Source organism: Acinonyx jubatus, chromosome D3 (genome assembly GCF_027475565.1).
Source record: "Acinonyx jubatus isolate Ajub_Pintada_27869175 chromosome D3, VMU_Ajub_asm_v1.0, whole genome shotgun sequence".
Classification (NCBI taxonomy): Eukaryota; Metazoa; Chordata; class Mammalia; order Carnivora; family Felidae; genus Acinonyx; species Acinonyx jubatus.
Window position 1 is genome coordinate 8987407 of NC_069392.1, and position 20071 is coordinate 9007477.

At 46.6% G+C, this 20071-nt stretch overlaps 1 protein-coding gene across 11 annotated transcripts in view; it reads left to right on the forward strand.

The window, feature by feature from the left end:
• The window catches only part of CUX2 (cut like homeobox 2), a 281761-nt gene that overhangs the window by 212119 nt on the left and 49571 nt on the right, over positions 1-20071 (forward strand). For 10 of the 11 annotated variants that reach the window (XM_027044198.2, XM_027044201.2, XM_027044194.2 and 7 more), the window contains one exon: positions 7594-7672. In XM_027044198.2, coding sequence (XP_026899999.1) covers positions 7594-7672 — 79 coding nt within the window. Of the gene's footprint in view, positions 1-6221; positions 6478-7593; positions 7673-20071 lie in introns of all 11 variants that reach the window. The other variant, XM_053206443.1, reaches the window with a different exon arrangement.

Genomic DNA, 20071 nt, shown 5'->3' on the forward strand with positions numbered 1-20071 from the left:
CAGCTAAGCTGAATCTGAGGCCCAGCTCCCACATGGTGTGGCCTTCTCCCTTCCGTGCCTCAGCGTCTTCATCCATCAAATGGGAGGTGACACCACCTCCTCAGAGTTACGATTAAATGAGATAATACGTGTCCGACACTTAACACAGTGCCTAACACAGAGTTAGTGCTTAGTAGTCACTGTTATTATTAGTGTTAATAACTCTTATACCAGCCCAACAGGATACGTGTTATCCCATTTTACAGGTGGTAGAAAATCAGAATATTACTCTAAAGTAAAGGGATCTATCACACAGACTCTTATCTTAGAATCACGTATAAGCCTTCTGGATAGTCTAGCCAAAGCCCTGTGTGCAACTCTCCCTGAGTGTCTTGACAGTCTCACAGATACGTGGTCATATACTGGATGCCTCTCCTGATGGGGAGCTCAGTGTCTCATAATGTGGCCCATTTTGAGAACTTAGAGCTTTCTAAGACTGCGTCCCCTTGAAATGTCCACCCTCCTCTCACCCCTGGTCCACTCCTACCTATGGAATATTTATGGCTCAGAATGAATGCATCTATTTCTCTCGACACAATAGCCACAAGGATCTTTAGCTGGTTATAGACTGTTCTTATGTGTGTCCCCCTGAGTCTGCTCCTCTCTCTTGACTAAATGCACCCCGCACCCCTCCCCACCTTCAGCCTCCACCTTGTCCCGAGTCAGGAGTTTATCTCCGAATCACTTTTCAAGTCTGTTCTTTTGTCCCCCTCTCCAGCAGCCCCCTGGACCTGGGCACCAACACCTACCCCAGACCCTGCACCCTGCCCGGAGCAGCCACCACAGTGAGCAGATTACTCCCCCATTCACAGCTGCCGGGTTTCTTCTGCCCTTCGTTCTCCACATGCCCCTGCCCCCCCTCATTCTCCATGCACCCCCCTCCACTGTTAGTGCTCCCCTTGGGTTCTGTGCCCCCACCCCTTGCTCCCCCTTCATTCTGACCCCTGGTTCCATGCTTCCCCCGATGTCTGTGCCTCCCTGACTCTCCATGACCCCCTTCTGTGTTCTTCCCTCAGTGACCATGAACACTGCAGCTCTCCGCACCCCTGGCTCTCCGGGCCTCCTTCCTCTCTGTGCCTCCACCCATTCTTCCTACCCCTCCTTGCTCCCTATGCAGCCCCTCAGATTTGCACACAAGGCCTCCAGAGGGAGAACCAGGCCTCAGAGAGCATTAAAGGGCACCCCCCACCCCTCGCCATCCCGAGCTGATGCCTTTTTCCCCAGATCTCCTGCCTTCTGCGTCCTCCTCAGAGGTGCTGATCCTGAGATCTTTGGAGCACCCACCTCCTCCCAATTGCCCATAAGGCTTCAGTTTCTCCCAGAATCCTGCCATATCAAACACACCCACCCTATCTCCCAGAACCACTGCACACTACCCTCCCTGGAGCCCAGGACCCAGTGGTAAAAGAAAGCTGTTTTCCAAGTGTGTTCCACAGAACCTTAGTTTCCAGGTTTATTCTCTGAAGGGAAAAGTTCTGTGGCCTGAATGCATTTGGGAAAACACTGGGCTAAGCTGAGTTAAAGGGGACTTTTTCCTACAGCTCTTGTCTGAGCGTCCATTCTGTACATACGCAGGCAGAAAGTGTGTGCAGACTTAGCCACAGGTCCTCCTTGTCATGGCCAGGGGACTGTGCAACATGCTTTGGGAAGCACTCGTTTCTAGTTTAAGCCTGAGCCCTGGAGTGAGAGGACTCTGGGCCGCCTCTGCCATTAACTGGTTCTCTCAGTTGGCCAAGTGATTTGGCCTCCCTGAACCTCAGTTTCTTCCTCTGAAGAATGGGGGCATAACAGTGCTCACATCTGAGCACCGGGGTAGCCGGGGGGGGGGGGGGGGGGGAGAGATTCCAAAGATAAGGCACTGAGCGCTGAATAAGGATTCAGCTTCCGAAAGCTCTGACCATTCTTTGTAGAGAGCTTGGACAGAGAAGTTCTTGATAACCAGTAGATGTTGTCACCACTAGCTCGGATAGCTTATGGAAGCTCAGCCTCGAGAGGCCCCTGAATTTGCCACTTTTAACCACTTGACAGACGAGAGCTAAGTGGCTAGAACAGGCTTTTGCCTCTCCCTTGACTTAACTGGTTCCGCACCTGTTATTTTCATACTCGGGGGACCAAACACATTTTCACCCTCGTATTACAGCGGGTGGTGTAAATGCCACGTGCTCCATCAGATGCTGAGCTATTTCTGATGGTGACCTTCTTGGTGTCTGTAGCTGGCCGCCACCTCCTCCTCCTCCTCCTTCTCCAGATGGCCTTCAAAGATCTGCCTGTCACAAGCCAAATCTGTCATTCTGGACACTTTCTCCCGCCCTTCTGTGTGGTAGGGCCCCGCCATGAGGCAGAGACACATGGCCTTTTATTTGTGCCAAGCTCACCTGTCTGGGCACATGGGTGAAATGCACTAGAGTTGCAGACTTTGGAAAACACATCCTGTGTGATTGGAAGAAGATTTAATTAACTGCTTTATCAGAAAGCTTTTTGCCAACTTCTATGGGACCCTTTGCCACATGTTAGCTCATTCCTCCCCAGCAGCTTCTTGCCAAATGGCGATCATTCTTCCCACTTGATGGATCAACAAACTGAGACCAAGAGATTAATGACATTAGGCCCAGCACCGGATCGGGCTCTAATGCTATTAGGAATTTTGACCTGGTATTCTGGAAACAAAGTCATTGCTCTAAAACAAGACTGAACAGGCAGGGCATCCCCATGGCTACTGTCTTCAAGTCATATTTACTGTGGGAAGTCCTAAACTTGAACTGATTAAAACTGAGGGCTGTTCCAAGATGTTTTTAGATCTCTGCTTTTGAAAATACTATCTAGCCATTAGATGAGTCTCTGAAGCAGGGATCAGCAAACATTTGTATGAAGCACCAGATAGTAAATATTTTTTTATTTTATTTTATTTTATTTTATTTTATTTTATTTTATTTTAAGTAATCTGTACCCTCAACATGGGGCTCAAACTCATGACCCTGAGATCTACTGACTCTACTGACTGTGCCAGCCAAGCACCCCAAATATTTTTTATTTTACAGCCAGAGTCTTAGTCACAACTAGGAGCTCAGCCATTATAGCATGAAAGCAACTGTAGACAATAAATAAAAGAATGGCTGCAACTGTAATCCAATAAAACTTTATTTACACAAACAGGTGAAGGGCCAGAATCGGACTAAGGACCATAGTTTACCACCCCTTGATTTAGACCAACACTGTCCTGTAGAAATGTAATGCAAGCCCCATATGTAATCTAAATTTTTGAATAGCTACATTAAAAAGTAAAAAGAAACAGGTGAATTTAATTTTAATAATATATTTTACTTAACCCAGTATGTACAATGTCATCATTTTAACATAAAATGGGTATAAAAAATTAGATATTTTACAACCTTTGTTCATCCTAAGACTTGGAAATCCCATATTTTACACTTACAGCCCATCTGAATTTGGAATAGTCACATTTCAAAGTGCTCAGTCACCACATGTGCTAGTGGCTACTATATTGGACAGTGTAGCTCTAATGGGCAGACCAATAGTATAAGGAGACAGTCACACAGATAAATAACACTCCCCTACAAACTGATAAGCACCATGAGCAGAAAGCAGAGGTTACTATAGGCAAGGACAGGGAAACATTAAAGGAATCTTCTGGCACTTGCCTCACCCCTGCCAGAGTTCCTTTTTAGAAGTCAGTGGAACATTCTTAGACTTTTCCCCAAACCCCATTCACCACACATGCTCAGCATGGATGACTGTAAAATGAAGCATTCAGACTTTGCGGTCTGATCTTTGATAATTTTCCATCTAGGGATCAGGAAATGAATTGCTTCCATTTCTCATGGCTTTTCCTGGGCTGCAGATCAGCAGCACAGCAGTCCGTGTCTTGGTACAGCCATAGATGATGTCATAAGATTGCACGTGGAGTCTGAGTGACTATCCCCACTGGCTGAGGGTTTTTCTATCCAGGAGAAAGGGGCCAGCATCTGGATTCAGAGTAGGAATTTGAACCCCCAGACCTGGCATGAATCCTGCTCTGCCATTTACCTACTGGGTGATCTTTGGCAAGTTATTCAGTGTCTCTGATCCTCAGTTTCCTCATCTGCATAGTGGGGATAATGACCTTCAATGATTGGTGTGTCCGTGGGGAGAGATGATCGTGGATAGTAAGAGCATCCGGGACATGGTAAATGCTGAATGTTATAATTTTATTATTATTTTATTAGCCCATCAAGGATGCCCCCCCAAACTCTGAATTAATTGTTCCCTCATCACATTAGAAACTCCAGCGTTTGCATCACCTCGTCTCTTATTATGGTTCCCCTTGGGTGTAGCTGTGTCTCCCACTTAGCTCTGAGTTCCCAGAACAGAAACTGTGTCTTGTCCATCTCAGCAAAAACTAAAATCTACCTGCACTTGGTAGATTTTCTACCTTTCCTAGATTCTGGAACATTCTTTATGTTTACCATTGCCTTTTCTTTTCCAGGAGACAGTTCCTAATGTTCCACCCACCAAACTGGGTCACCCCTCTCAAAGTGGGGTCACCCTCCCCACTTACACACTCTCAAAGCCCCCTTGTACATTTCCTTCGAAGCATTTAGCACTTGTAGTTAATGAGTTATCTGGAGTATCTGCTTTGATGTCAATCTCCCCACTGGACTGTGAGTCCCATGAGGGTAGGACTCAAGTCTGCATTATTCATCACTGAGTTCTCAGCCCACGGTGCTTGGCACATAGCAGGTGCTCAGGAAATATTTGCTGAATGAATGAAAGACTGTCATTCACTCTGGAATTTAAAAGACCAGAGACTAGGGGCACCTGAGTAGTTCAGTTGGTTGAGCATCTGACTTCAGCTCAAGTCATGATGTCACAGTTCGTGAGTTCACAGCTCACGTCAGGCTCCATGCTGACAGTTCAGAGCCTGGAGCCTGCTTCAGATTCTCTCTCTCTCTCTCTCTCTCTTTCTCTCTCTGTCTCTCAAATTAAGATAAAACATTAAAAATTAAAAAAAAAATACTGGAGGCCGTTCTCAGAATAACAGCAAGAGACTTAAGGAACTTTTGATACTGACCTTTTTGAAATCATTTGCTCAGGGCGCCTGGGTGGCTCGGTCAGTTGGGCATCTGACTTTGGTTCAGGTCATGATCTCACAGTTTGTGAGTTCGAGCTGCATATCAGGCTTGCTCCTGTGAGTGTAGAGCCCACTCTGGATCTTCTGTCCCCTTCTCTGTGCCCCTCCCCTGCTTGCACTCTCCCTCTCAAAAATAAATAAACATTTAAAAAAATAACGCTTATAAAAAAATAATAAAACAAAATCATTTACTCAACATGAACCATACATTTCCCTCTACCTCTTAAATAATGAATTCTCTGTGGACCTTGTAAAACCTTCAAGCTATGCTGTCCAATAGAAATATAATGTGATCCATGGATGTACTTTTACATGTTGTAGTACCTTCATTGAAAAACAAGTACAAGGAAACAGGTGAAATGAATTTTAATAAAAAATTTTATTTGACCCAGAATATCCAAAATGTTATCACTTCAACATGTAATCAATATAAAAAATGCCGATGAGCTGTTGTACATTTTTTTTTATTATTATTTCTACTAAGTCTTTGAAACCCTGTGTGTATTTTGCACTCACACCACATCTCAATTTGGACTTGGCCACATTTCGAGTACTCAGTAGCCACATGTGATTTCTGGCTGCCATATTGGAAGCTTTAGGGGAACCTCTGTGGTTTTTGAATTCTTCCCAGTGTGCTGTGTGTGGAGGCAGGGCCTTCTCAGGTGGTCTTTGTATCACACCAGATAAGTGCACCTGAGGCTGATCATCCGGCGCTGGACAGAACCTGTCCCCATTAACAGGCAAGAAGGAAGGGGTCGGTCATACCAAGAGGTGACATATATGCGACTTAATGCATCCCATGAGTTTTACAAAGGGCGTTACATGTGTTAAGTCATTTGATCCTCCAGCAAGGGAGGGTGTGATGTTATTATCCTCATTTTACAGAGGAGGAAGTAGAGACATAGGGATTGAAATGACCTATCTGCTCCAGGACACAAAGACAGTAAGTAGTGGGGCTGGAATTTGAACCCAGGTGACCTGATCCCAAAGCCTGTGCCTTAGTTGGCCACTTCTTTGAATGAACTGTCTCAGAATTGGCCCCTCTCATTTCCAGGATGGCATCACAGGCAGGACCTTGAGTTGGTGCAACCCGCTTAGATTTGTTCATTCAGCAAATTCTGTTGAGTACCTTCTGTGCACCAGACAATGTACTCACAGAGCTCACATCGAGGGAAGGAATTTGATCACAGACACTCCTCCAAATGACATCACTGGGATTCAGAAGAAAAGCGCAACTTTGCAAGAGGGTGATTTACAAGTGGATATTCCCCATAGATTCATCATTGAAGAAGTTGGCACCAGAGGGAGAGGTATATCAGTATCAGAGAATAAGGATGTTCCAGTCCAAAGGGGGATACCCAGCCCTGAATATTCCCAAGGATGTAGGGATGGCGGCCTGTGGATAAGAAGCTCGCTCTAGCCATGTGCTGGGATGACCCAGGACTATGCCAAGGGGACTGGCTACCAAGAGCCAGCATCAAGGCCACTGTGAGGCCAGAGCTCAGAATTCGTAGCCAGGAGCAGAGAGGGATGAGATGGCACTATGTCCCAGAAATGTCTTGCTGAAATTCATCTTATGGAACCTCACCGGCAGAGTGAAGAAAGTCTGTGAGCAAGAGAACAAATGCATGAATGAACTCTTCACCACTGGGTCATTCAGCCATTTGTGTTTTCATCAGTCAGGAATCATGTGTTGAGTTATTTGCCATCTTATGAGAGCTTTAACAATTTCTCTTTAATTCTCAGTAGCTAGGAATGTTCCCCAGATGTGTCCCACTTTCCCCCAGAACATGTGTCATATTTGAATCTCCAGCATTACCCTTTAATAACAGCGATAATAATAATAGCTGTTAGTAAAATACTCTGTTGCAGGCCCTGTGCTAAACACTTAACATGCAGCTTCATTCAGTCCCCATAAGAGGCCTGGGAGGCCTATTTATAGGAGGTTCTAGTTTTCACCCATTTTCCAGCTGAGGAAACTGAGGATCAGAGAGGGCCAGTGATGTGCCCAAGGTCATACAGCTAGGATCCAGTACGGCCAGGATTTGAATGTGGACTTTCTTTTTTTTATTTTTTAAGTGTCTTTATTTATTTTGAGAGAGAGAGAGAGAGAGCACAAGCTGGGGAGGGGCAGAGAGAAGGAGAGACACAATCCCAAGCAGGCTCCACCCTGTTAGCGCAGATCCCAGTGCGGGGCTCGAACTCACATACTGTGAGATCATGACCTGAGGTGAGATCAAGAGTCAGATGCTTAACCAACTGCACTACCCAGGCACCCTTGAACCTGGACTTTGTAATCTCTACACTTTTGACTTTCATTTCCCCTCCTCCTCCCCATCCCATGTTTGCAGATACAGAAAATGATCCTATTTTCTTCTAGACTCAGATGCCATGATTACACATGACTCTTTCTCTTGTTTCCAAAGGTGGTGGCCCTTAGTAAGAGAAGTCAGGAGGCCGAGGCAGCTTTCCTGAGCGTTTACAAGCAATTAATTGAAGCACCAGGTAAGAAACACTTGGCTTCCATTAACTGAATAATTCATGACAAGAAACAGCCAGCCATTAGGTCATTACACAGGGACCGTCCGTCAGTGGGATCTAAGAACAGGCCAAGATGCCTGGGTTAGGCTAGGCCCTGCACAGGTGAGGCTTGTAGGGGTGAGACGGCCCACAGTCTGGCGTGACATGTCCCCACACACTCCTCCACCTTCCCCCACCACCTTCCAGTATTAGCCAGGGAGCTAGATCTCCCACCTGGACCTTCTTGGGGAGCCACATGTCTTGACTGCCAGAACCCCCATCCCATTGCCACGAAGGACAGAGGGTGCCAGAGGAAAGACCTCAAAATGTTTCCCCAACCTCAAAAACTTTATGTTCAGCGACAGCCAAACCCAAAAGAACCCGTACTTGTGTGACTCTATTACATAAAATATGAAGAGGGGAAACAACCCAAGTGTGCCTCAGCGGGTGACTAGCTAAACTGGTTCATCCATACAGTGGAATACGAGTTAGCCATAAAAAGGAACAAAGCCCTGACACCTGCTATACCGTGGATGACCCTCAAAAACATGACGTTCGGTGAAAGAAGCCAGACACAAGGTCACATAATGTAAGATTCCACACATACCGGGATGTCATAAATGGGCAAATCTGTTAGAGACAGATCTCAGATTGGTGGTTACCAGGGGCTGGGGCGGAGGCGGGGGTGACTGTGGGTATGGGGCCTCCTTTTGGGGGGATAAAAATGTTCTAGAACTAGATAGAGGTGGTGGTTGCACAGCATCGTGAATGTCCAGTGGCCACTGAGTTGTTCACTTTAAAATGGTAAATTGTATGTTCTAGAAAGTTCACCTCAACTAAAAAAATTAACCTGTACTGTTAGAAGTCAGGAGAGTGATTTCTGTTGGAAGAGGGCGATAGTTCCTATCAGGGGCCTCTGGGGGCCAGAGATGCTGTTTCTTGATCTCGGTGTCAATCACAGAGCAGTGAGCAGTTTAAGAACATTGAGCTGTTCACCTAAGACATACAGATACATTTCTGTAAAAAGTTTCCCTTTTCCAAAATGGCCCATCCTATGCCACCTTCTCATTCCTTGACTCAGAAAAGGAAGCCCATAGAAGTGTAGTGATTTGCTTAACAACAGTGGGTCTGGGAGGGACTCTCTGTGCTAACTCCCTCCACCCAGACAGCCCCCCAGGCCTTTCCGGGCCCCTCCACACAGCCCCAGGAATCGGTACTATCTGGTGATTGGGGCTGGGGTTTATGAAGAGGAAAATGAAATCCCAACTAAGCCAAGCCATGGATAAGACAAAATCATTTCTACCCGAGGTCAAGGTCGTTTGTGGAAGCTTTGTGTTCATGGGGTGAGAAGGTCCCTCACTCCATCTGTCGTGGGCAACCACAGTAGCTTGAGTAGTGTCCTCTCCAAATTTACGTCCACCCTGAACCTCAGAATATGATCATATTTGGAAGCAGGGTCTTTGCATATGTAATTAGTTAAGGATCTTGAGATGAGACCATCTGGATATGACTAGCATCCTTATAGGAGGAAGAGAAGACACAGAGAGACAAGGGAAGAAAGCCAGGTGTAGACAGAGGCACAGGTTGGAGTGATGTGGCCCCAAGTCCAGGAATTCTTGAGGCCACTAGGAACTGGAAGAGGCGAGAAGGATCCTCCCCTGTGGCCCTTCAGTGGGAGCAGGGCCCCGTTGACACCTCAATTTCAGACTTCTGGCCTCCAGAGCTGTGAAAGAGTAAATACCTGCTGCTTCCAGTCACCCAGTTGGTGGCACTTTTTCACGGCAGCCCTAGGCAACTGACACAGCAGTGCTGACTTAAGGCTGTCCCTCATGTCCCATGGTCTAGGAGAAGAGGGAATCCTTCAGCCTGTTTACTCAAAGTGTGGTCCCCCTGCAAGCTGGTTGGAAATCCAGCACCTCAGGCCCCAGTCAGCTTCTGCATTTTCACAAGCTCCCTGAGCCCTGTGAACATGTCAGAGTTTAAAAAGTACTCCCCCTGGGGTGCCTGGGTGGGTCAGTCAGTTAAGCATCTGACTCTTGGCTTTGGCTCAGGTCATGATCTCACAGTCATGGGATCAAGCCCCACATCTTGCTGTGCACTGAGCATGCAGCTTGCTTAAGATTCTCTCCCCCTCTCTTTGCCCCTCCCCTGCTTGCTCGCGCTCGCTCTCTCTCTCTCTCTCTCTCTCTCTCTCTGCTCTCTGTCTCAAATTGATAGATAGATAGATAGATAGATAGATAGATAGATAGATAGGTAGGTAGACAGACAGCAAGCACTTACCTGGAAAAGAGATTGTTCTGCCCTCTGTGTGTTACAAGCCCCAGGGAACAGATCAACCAGTCCCCTTCACTGGGGTACAAAGAGGTTGAGTCTGATGCCCGAGGAGCAGCGAGGCTCAGGTCTCAGCACATTCAACAAATATTTCCAGAATGTCTGCTCTGTGTGACAACTTGCCTACACAAGGGAGTCTGTGTTCATTTACTAAGGCTACTGTAACAAGTGGGGGACTTCAAACAACAGATATTTATTGTCTCATAGTTCTGGAAGCCAGAAATCCAAAATTAAGGTCCCTCTAGGGGAGGGGCTCTTCCTTAACCTCTTGCAGCTTCTTGAAGCTCCGGATGTCCCTTGGCTTGTGGCCATATCATTCCAGTTTGTACCTCTGTCTTCACATGGCCCCTCCTCCATATGTCTGGGTCCCAAACCTTCAGCTCCTTATAAGGACACTGGTCATTGGATTTAGGGCCCACCCAGGCAATCCAGGATGATCTTCTACCAAGATCCTTAACTTAATTACATCTACAAAGATCCATTTCCCAAATAAGGTCACATTCACAGGCTCCAGGCTTTAGGGCATGGATATATGTTGGGGGCCACCATTCATGTAGAGGCATGTGCATACTACAAACACCCTCCTTGCCCTGGTCCTGCCCTCTAGTCCCAGGAGAGCAGAATGCTGCGTGGGTCTTCTCAATGAGGATGTTTCAGCAGCAAGAATGGCTGAGGCTGGACCATATGGCCCTTAGGGCTCTACACCCACTATGGGGACATGGCTGTGGGGCAAGAGGCCTAGACAGCCATGTCCACAGCCCCAGCAGGTGTCACCCTCACTGAGGACCATACCAGGCATGTGGCTGAGAGGCCCCATTCATGGCAGGCACTTTGCTTATGTCTCTGCTCTCATCAGAGGTATCTGGGAAAATCATGGGAAAATAAACCCTCTTAATTTCCATCATTCTTCAGTCTTTAAGGTCTCCGTGACTAATGACTTTGGAGAGTGACCCACAGCAGACCCCACAGATGTCTCCCAGGAGTTCCCACACAAGGCTCATCCTCTGGGCCTCATATACCTCCCCTGTAGCATCAAGGGCAGCACTGAGACAGGCTTGTTTTCCAGGCTCCAGGCTAGACTCAGGGTGGAATCCTACCTGGACCACTTACTCGCTGGGTGACTGTAGACAAATTAGTTCGCCTTCTGAATCTCAGCCTCTTCTTGTAGAAATTGGGGACTGAGCTATTCTCATCATCATGTATGTGTCTGGCTTCCCTAGAAGTGAAATTCTCTAAGCCTGGGACTGAGTCATACTGAATTTGTATACCCAGAATCTGGTACCCAGTAAGTACCTAATAATTGTTGTAAATCACATGTTGATTTACTCAGAGAGCATTTATCAAGTACCTGCCATGTGCCTGGTACTTGCTAGACACTGCAGACCTAGCCGTGAGCCTGCAGATGCAAATCCGGCCTTCAGGGAGCTTGCATTCCGGTGGCAGTGGTGACCACATCATCGCTCGAATGATCATCGCTAGTGGCAAACCTCGGGGAGCACCAGCAAGTCTAGTGCTTGAGGGCGAGGAGAGGCTATGGCCCTTGCTTGTCAAAGAGCCGTTAATTCCGGGGTTCACTTTACACAATCACAGGGCCACAGTGCCAGCCAGGGACTGTGAGAGGTCCCAGGACTGGTGCGGAGCTTTCCAGAAGGCCCTCATGCCCTCTTGCCCTCTCCCCAAAGGGTCGTTCCAAGTCTGGTGCTGACTCCACACGTCTAATTTCCCAACTCTGCTCCCCAGAAGTGGAGAGGCGAGGGAGACGCACGTCCCTAGCTGTCACTGAGTTGGAGAAAAGGAGCCTTAACTGATGGAGACATACCGTTCGAACGGCCCCTTTAGGGGCTCTAATTCATTTTCGAGACATTTAAGAATAACAAAATGTTTTAATGATTTCTTAGGGGAATTAGGAAGACATATTTTTGTTCTCATTAAATTTTATCCTCAGACACAAGAACCAAATGTCAGATGTGTTTTTGGTGCTCGGAGCTTCCCTGCTCGCTATCCCCCCCACACACACACACTGCTCCAACCCCCTCCAGAAAAATAACACTCCTAGAAAATTTGCCAGGATGCACACTCTCCTGTTTTTATATTTCTTGACAGGCAAATTATTTGTCGAAATACTTTCCACCCCCCTCCAAAGCCACACAAGTCCTGATTCAACATTTTTGTTTTGAATGACTGCTGCCAACACAAATCTTTGGCAGAGAATGCGATATGGCGTGATTGCTCAGCAAGTATTTTGATAAGTGTGCAGCCTGTATGTCTGTAATTACGAAAGAAAACCGTAAATCTTTTGGATATTGTTCACACAGATGTGGCGTGAAGTGAGAAAAAAAGCAGTAAAACGTGTTAAAAGCATAATTAATGTCATTGTTGTGGAGGATGATTTGATTTAAACCTTTCTGACTTCTGTATCGGTGGCGGCTGATTTCTTTATCACGCTCACAGTCACTAGGTACCGACCTGAGCTTCACAAAGCTAACTTGTTAACTGAGTGATTAGTTAAAAGGAAAAGGAAAAAAAAAAAAAGGAAAGAAAGAAAAAAATGAAAAAAAAAGGAAACAAGGAGAGAGCAAGTAAGAGGGCAGGCAGAGGAACACTGCTGAAGAGATAAGAAGAGAGAGGTGAGTGCCCCAAAATGTTTTTTCTGCTTTACTTTGGTTTTTAAAAATCCAGTGCAGGAGATGGCAGCTCCTGACAGGCGTTTCTCTCCCTGCTGCTTCTTTCAGGAGGCAAGTCTGGTCAGCTTAGGTGCTCAAGCTGCAGGGTCACACACAGCTGGGTAGGACTCCCAGCTTGGTGGTTTTGAGCTGTGTGACCTTGGGCAAGGGCCCACACCTCTCTGAGCTCTGATTTCTATGTCTTTAGCAGAAAGATAATACTAGAACCTACTCACCATTTGACATAGGATTCACCATGCTAGGCATGAAAGCATTTGGCAGGGTTTAATAACCAGCCCATTGTAAAGCTGGCATCAGAATGTAAGTTACATGGATCACAGGTCTTTGCTGATAATCTCAAGGCTCTGTCATTTATCGAGGACATGAGGTGAGCAGTTTAGGCAACAGAGTTACTAAGTCTGGAATAGGAAAATGTTTTATGGTGTTTAGGGTTTGAAAAAAATTTTCCCCAATTATAAAAGCCACATATGCACAACTGTCAACTTCAGAAAATACAGAAAGGTAGAAAGAAGGCAAACTACCTACTGGAGAAGCAGTGGGAACACCTCTTCTTTCTGATCTTTTCCCTGCGTATTTTTTCAAAACGGTCGTTCATTCTGCTTGTACCATTTTGAATCGTCCTTCCTTTTACTAAACCAACATGAGCATCTGTATTTCCCTGTGTTATTAAAAGTCCTGGGTAACTTTGGTTCATCGTGTGTAATGGTCTCTTGTGTGACTGTGCTGTAACTTACTGGACCCCCTCTCCAACATTGGGCATTTAGGGTGCTCTGGAATGCACAGCTTACTGGTACTGTGCTATAGTTCTGAGGACAAGGAAGAAAACTTGGGAAGGAAAATATATCATAGCCACGCATTGACCACAAACCCAGGATCAGTGATCAGAAAGAATAAGAATTTTTTTCTCCTTTTTGATTTATTTTGTGCTCATTCATTTATTAGTTACACTAAATATCTTTTCATATGTTATGAACCACTCATATTCTTTTGTGAATCACCCATTCATGTACATGCAACCCATTTTTCTGTCAGATCATTTTCTTAATGATTTGTAGACACTCTTTGTATATTAGGGATAATAACCTTTGTCCTGATAAACATGTCTCCTACCTTTCCCCCCTAGTTTGCCTTTTGTTTGTAATCTCTTGTGTATGATACATAGCAGGCATTCAAAAAATATTTGCAGAAAGCAGGGAATCTTACCAAACCTTTGCTTTATGGCTTCTGGATTTCATGTCATACTTTTAAAACCCCTTCTTGATTAAAGGTTATAGGGGCTTTTTTAGTACTTTTGTGATCTTAATTTTTAAAAATATGAATCTGAACCATCTGAAATATAGGTTGATGGAAGTAGTGAAGGAGGTTAAGATTTTAGCTGTGCATTTGTCCTAAATGACTTGTTCTACCGCCATCTAGTGGATAAGCCACTTTCACAAATATAGGAAACAAGGATTTTAGTGTAATGAGAAACTGTTGTTTCTGCTTGCTCTCACTTCCTTCCCTTTCTCCCTGAATACGCCTCTGCTCACTTGATCCGGTAGGGAACAAGGCCAGATTTTCCCTAAAATGGTAGTTAACTTTAGAAGGTATTACCCCACCATCTCCTGCCACACCTTGGCCCTTGCCACTTCCTCTGTCAGAAGTGCTCTCTCCCCACGGCCACCTGTCTGACTTTCACTACTCCTGGTAACTAAGGACTAGAAGAAGATTAAATGGAAGCATCTGGCATGACGCTGGTACCCAGTAGGTGCTCAATACATGGCTGTTCCCTTTCAGAAGGAAAGACAGGCATTTCAGCTGTGGCTTTTCACCAGTTCACTCTCTGAGCACCTTCTAGTGCTGAGCCCTATGGGAATTCAAGCTTGAAGCTTCCTCTGCCCCCAGAGACTCGAAATCTGGCAGGGACAACATAACCCAAAGACAGATGGCCAGAACACCCAGCAGAAAAAGGGCTCCAAGGCAGGACAGCCAAAGAAGACACTCTTTGAACTTGGTTCTAAAGCGTAAGCTACCATCATTGTGTGGCTGTTTCTCGGGCGCTTCCTGTGTGTCAGACAGTGAGCCCAGCCCCCAACAGAAACGAGTTCATGATCCCCAAAGCCCCCTTGGCAGTAGGTACCACCGTCCTGTCCCATTGTGTAGCTGAGAAAATGTCGGCTCAGAGACTTTACCCAAGGTCACACAGCAGAGAGTGGTAGAGCCTAAATCCTGACGCTTGGCTCCTAAGCCAGCTGAGGTTTAATTTAAAAATTGATGGGCTGCCTGGGTGGTTCAGTAGGTTGAGCATCTGACTCTTCATTTCGGCTCAGGTCATGATCCCAGGGTCATGGGAGCAAGCCCTGCATCAGGCTCAGCACTGAGCATGGAGCCTGCTTAAGATTCTCTGTCTCCTTCCTCTGCCCCTCTTCTCCGCTCGTGCTCTCTCTCTCTAAACTAAAAATAATAAAAATTAAAAGGATCTGGACAAAACCATTGGAGGTTTGACCTCCAGAGAGAGTGACAAACAGCCAAGTGTCTTTGTTGCCAGTAGATTGGGAGGTTCTAGACTAAGAGGGTGAGCCCTTTGCTGAAATGCAATGTGTTACCCGAAAGAGGAACAAGTTAACCCCCAGTGGCCAAGAACTCCTTGTTCTTCTGGCCCCGGGCTCCAAATCCTGGTACTTTCACTGAGGGGAAACGGAGTCACAGAGCTCCGAATTCAGGGAACAGAGTGATGTGAGGAGGAGCACCAGCAGGACTCCAGGCTGACGGACCCGCCTACAGAGCAGGACCAATCCCCCGTTCTGTGCCTCCCATTTCATACTGCGCTCGATCCTCTGTTTCCTCATTTGTAAAATATGGATAATGATCTTATCTAATTATAGGCCAGTTGATGCATTTGGAGAGAATGGAGAGCCCTTAGCATGGCGCCTGGCACAGAGTAGTAGCCCCATGCAATTCATTGAGCACCTACTGTTTGCCAGGCACTCCACTCACGACCAGGAGCACAGTGTTAAGCAAAACACACTGTCCCTGGGAGGAGGTGGGCACAAAAAACAAACAAACAAACAAACAAACAAAAATACACAGTATCTAGAATTTGTCTAGAATTTGTGAAACTCAGGATATGGGAACTTTGTTTTTATTCTAATGGGAATGGCTTTGAGTCCTAGCTCTGCTGCTCCTGGCTGGGTGACCTTGCTTGAGTAACTGGTTCTGCCTCTCAGCCTGTCTCCTGTTCTGGAGAAGCACACTTACCTCCTGGTACCTCTGAAAGGATTAAGCATGGTGAAGAGTGTAAAAGTCCTGTGAGTGTCTGGCACCTAGTAAGTGCTCAGTAAACAGTAACTGCAGTTATGTTGCTAGTGTTGTGATTACCACCACCACCCCGTGCCAAGAAGGAAGACCTTCTCCAGCCCCTCTGTCCATGCTTAAGCCAGAAGACCCCCAAAGCAGCCGGTGGAGGGAAGAGGGGGTGGGCGGACACATGGCTCACGGCTTCGTGTAAGGGTCCTACGCCCCATCTGCTATGGAAGAGTTAAGATTAAAGGATCAAAGTTAGTCTCGCTGCTGCCGCCAATAGCCTGAGCCTCCCACCCATGCAGGCGCCCAGAGCCTGGGCCCAGATGGGAGAAGGCTTCTGTCTCAAAGATATTTTGGAGGGGCACACGCATACTTCTGCATATATGTGTTTCTAAACAGCCTCTCGGACAGCCTTCGCGGCTCCAGCTTTCCTAAAAAAAGCTCCGAATGCCACTTTCCTTCAGATGGACACAGTGGGAGGAATGAGACAGCTTTTCCTATCTCCCCAGCTCCCCCCCCCCCCCCCCCCCCCCCCCCGCCAACCCCATAGACACTTTCCGAAAAAACACCAACAGCATCAGCTAGTGGTAGAAGATGGAATAGATGATGTTTTAACCATCTCCTTCGACAACGCCTTTGGAAAGCCTGGTGTGGTATTAAAATATTACAGATCCGTTGACAGTATTCTCTAAGGGATTAGATCCAATGTAACCAAAATGAATTAGTCATTCTATTAAGCAGTTTATGCATAAAGAGCAGGTTGATGGCTGTAAGACAAAGGCACCCCACTTTCTGACGACGTTCCCCCTCCCTGCACGCCCGGCAGGACCTGCCCCCTCGGATGGTTCACATTTGATCTTCTGTGTCTGCCAGCGTGCTCAATTAATCCAAAAGATTTGTTGTAGTCAAACATTTCTGATTCCGGGTCCCCTGTTTTGGGCTTTTTCATTCAGGTTGGATCTAAGGCCGTTTGATTCCCAATGCCGCTGCCCTCATCTATATATCGACTGTCTGTATGTCGCAGGAGTGAAGTGGGGAGTCCCGGCCCGGCTCTGGGCAGCTGCGTGTCTTGGCTGAAAGGTCTCGGGTGGAAGTGCTGAGCCCGGCAGAAACCGGGGCTCCCTGGCTCCAAAGGAGGAGTTGTGGGGATGTTTTGTCACTTTCCCGGACACCAGGGTATGAGGCTTGCCAGATGCCAGAGAGGGGGACACAGGTCGCTTTGGAGATTGGGGGCTGGGTGGGACCCAGTGCTTCCCCAGGTGAGGTCGCTTGACATAGGGAGCAGCTTCAGTGTACCTGGCACAGCACTGAAACTTTGAACACATAGCATGCCAGCTGTCACCTTCCTACTTCCTTCTAGATGAAGTTGTCGTCAGGTGCCAGAGCATCTTAAACACCTATGGAATGCCTGTGAATCTCCCCTTTTAACCAAGGGAGATCCAGCCTTGGGCAGAAATGGCATCTAACTAGAATTTAACAACATCAGTTTTCTTGTTTGTTTTCTATGTGTTTATTTTTTTAAGTTTTTATCTGTTTATTTATTTATTTTTAGTAATCTCTATACCCAGCGTGGGTATAGAGAACTCATGACCCCGAGATCAAGAGTTGCATGCTTTTCTGACTGAGCCAGCCAGGCGCCCCCTCTTTATGTTTATTTTTTATGATTTAAAGCACCTCCTGGTTATGATGCAGGGTCCCAATTATGTTTACAATAATGTAACAGGATATTCCTTTAAAGTATTTTTAAGTTAAAAAACACTGAGTTACAGGAGTGCCTGGATGGTTTAGTCAGTCGGTTAGGTGTCCGACTCTTGATTTTGGCTCAGGTCATGATCCCAGGGTCGTGGGATCAAGCCCCGTGTCAGGCTCCATGCTGAACGTGAAGCTTGCTTGAGATTCTGTCTCTCTGGACGCCTGGGTGGCTCAATTAAGCATCTAGGTTTTTCTCAGGTCATGATCTCACGGTTCGTGGGTTCGAGCCCTGCGTCAGGCTCTCTGCTTCAGATCTTCTGTCTCCCTCTATCTCTGCCCACCCCCCCCTCAAAAATAAATAAACATTTTTTAAAAAGATTCTTGGGGCACCTCAGTGGCTCAGTTGGTTAAGTGTCTGACTTTGGCTCAGGTCATGATCTCACAGTTCATTGAGTTCAAGCCCCGCATGAGGCTCTGTGCTGACAGCTCGGAGCCTGGAACTTGCTTCTGATTCTGTGTCTCCCTCTCTCTCTGCTTCTCCTCTGCTCACACTCTGTCTCTGTCTCTCTCTCTCTCTCTCTCTCTCTCAAAAACAAACATTAAAAAAAAAGATTCTCTCTCTGTCCCTCTCCCCCACTCATTCTCTCTCTTAAAAAAAATTTTTTTAATTAAAAAAAAATTAAAAATTCTGAGTCGCATAAGGACAAATGTTAGGTTGGTAATCTTTTAGGGGCAGGTGGATGCAGCAGTTGTGAAGTGAGTATGCCAGTGCCTGGCATTTGGATTGCACTAGGTTCAAATTCAGCTCTGCCTTTTTCTAGCTTGGTGACCTTACTAGGCCTCAGTTTTTTCATCTGGAAGATGGGGATATAAGCATCCCTCAGGTGATTGTTTTGAAGATTAAATGAGATGTAAATATATGCAAAGCGCCTGGCATACGTGAGTGGAGGGGTGAGGAAATATCAGTTCCCTGGAGCTTCTGACTAAAGATACTGGCAGGGCGTCTTATCTACCCCATGTCCTAGCTTCCCAGATATGGGTGCCCCACCCATTCCAGGATTGATGGTAGCTGGAATTTGGGGAACAAAGACCAGAAACTAGTGTTTGGAGAGCCAGAGTCTGCTCTGAACCCACCTACCACCCTCGGCAGCAACACGCAGACCAGCCTACAGGGAAGGGGGGTGAAGCTGGCACCAAAAGTCCCCAGACATTGCCAGCCTCTCTCAGCCCCACATTCTCATCTGTAAAATTGGTCAGTTGTTGTGAAGGTCGAGCTAAGTTGTGTTTCTAGGAAAGTAACTGGGGCAGGGGGCAGCTGGTCATAAGGGTCTACTACCCTTTCTCAGACTAATGGGGCCTGTATCTCCCAGTGCTTCCTCATTTCCTTCGAGGTTCTGTTCAAATGTCCACTCCTTCAAGAAGCCTTCCCTGACCAGCCTGCCTCAATTAGCACCATTCCCCCACCACACATGTCAGGCCACTCTCTGCCCTGACCCTGCCTTATTTTTCTTCTCTACCCACTTACTGCCATTGGTTTATTTGTCCTTTGTCCATCTATCCTCTCTAGAATGTCAACCCCAGGAAGGCAGAAATTCCCTCTTATTCACTGCTCTATCTCCAGGGCTCGGAAACTTCTCTGGCAGACAGCATATGCTCAGAAAACAATTGGCAAGTGAAGTAATAGTGTCTGACACATAGTAGGTGCTCAGTAAAAATGTACTGGTGAGGGGCGCCTGGGCGGCTCAGTCGGTTAAGCATCCAGCTCCTGACTTCAGTTCCGGTCATGACCTCACGTTTCTGCTCTGGTAGTGTGGAGCCTGCTTGGGATTGTCTCTCTCTCTCTCTCTCTCTCTCTCTCTCTCTCTCTGCCCCTCCCCCGCTCACGTGCTCTGTGTCTCTCAAATAATCTTTCCAAAAAATGTAGTTATGAATATATGGCTGCATTAGAAACTATTCGTTTCCTGATGTTGCTATAATAAATAGCCACAAACTTAGAAGCTGAAAACAACCTGCATTTACTGAGCACCTACTATGTGAAAAGCCATAGCAGGGCCCCAAGGGGAAAGAGAAGACTGAGGAATGAAAGCAAGATGCCCCCAGTTCCCCGCGACTGTCAGGTTCTCTGAGGAACCTCTTCCAAACATTTTAAAGATCTGTTGTCACTTCTCTCTCTTTCAATTTGTGTTTGTAAGAGCAGCCAGTGACATTTAGCTGATGGATCGAACCATGCTGTTGGATAAAGTAAGCGGGAAACCCTTGGATTTGCCAGCCACCACAGCCAAGCCTTTTACCTACGTGTAATTTGGCAATCTTCCAGTCGTCTGGATGCTAGTAATTTTTTTCCTCCCTAACTCAACCCCAGCAGTACAGCTCAGGGCTCTGTGATTTCTCCCAG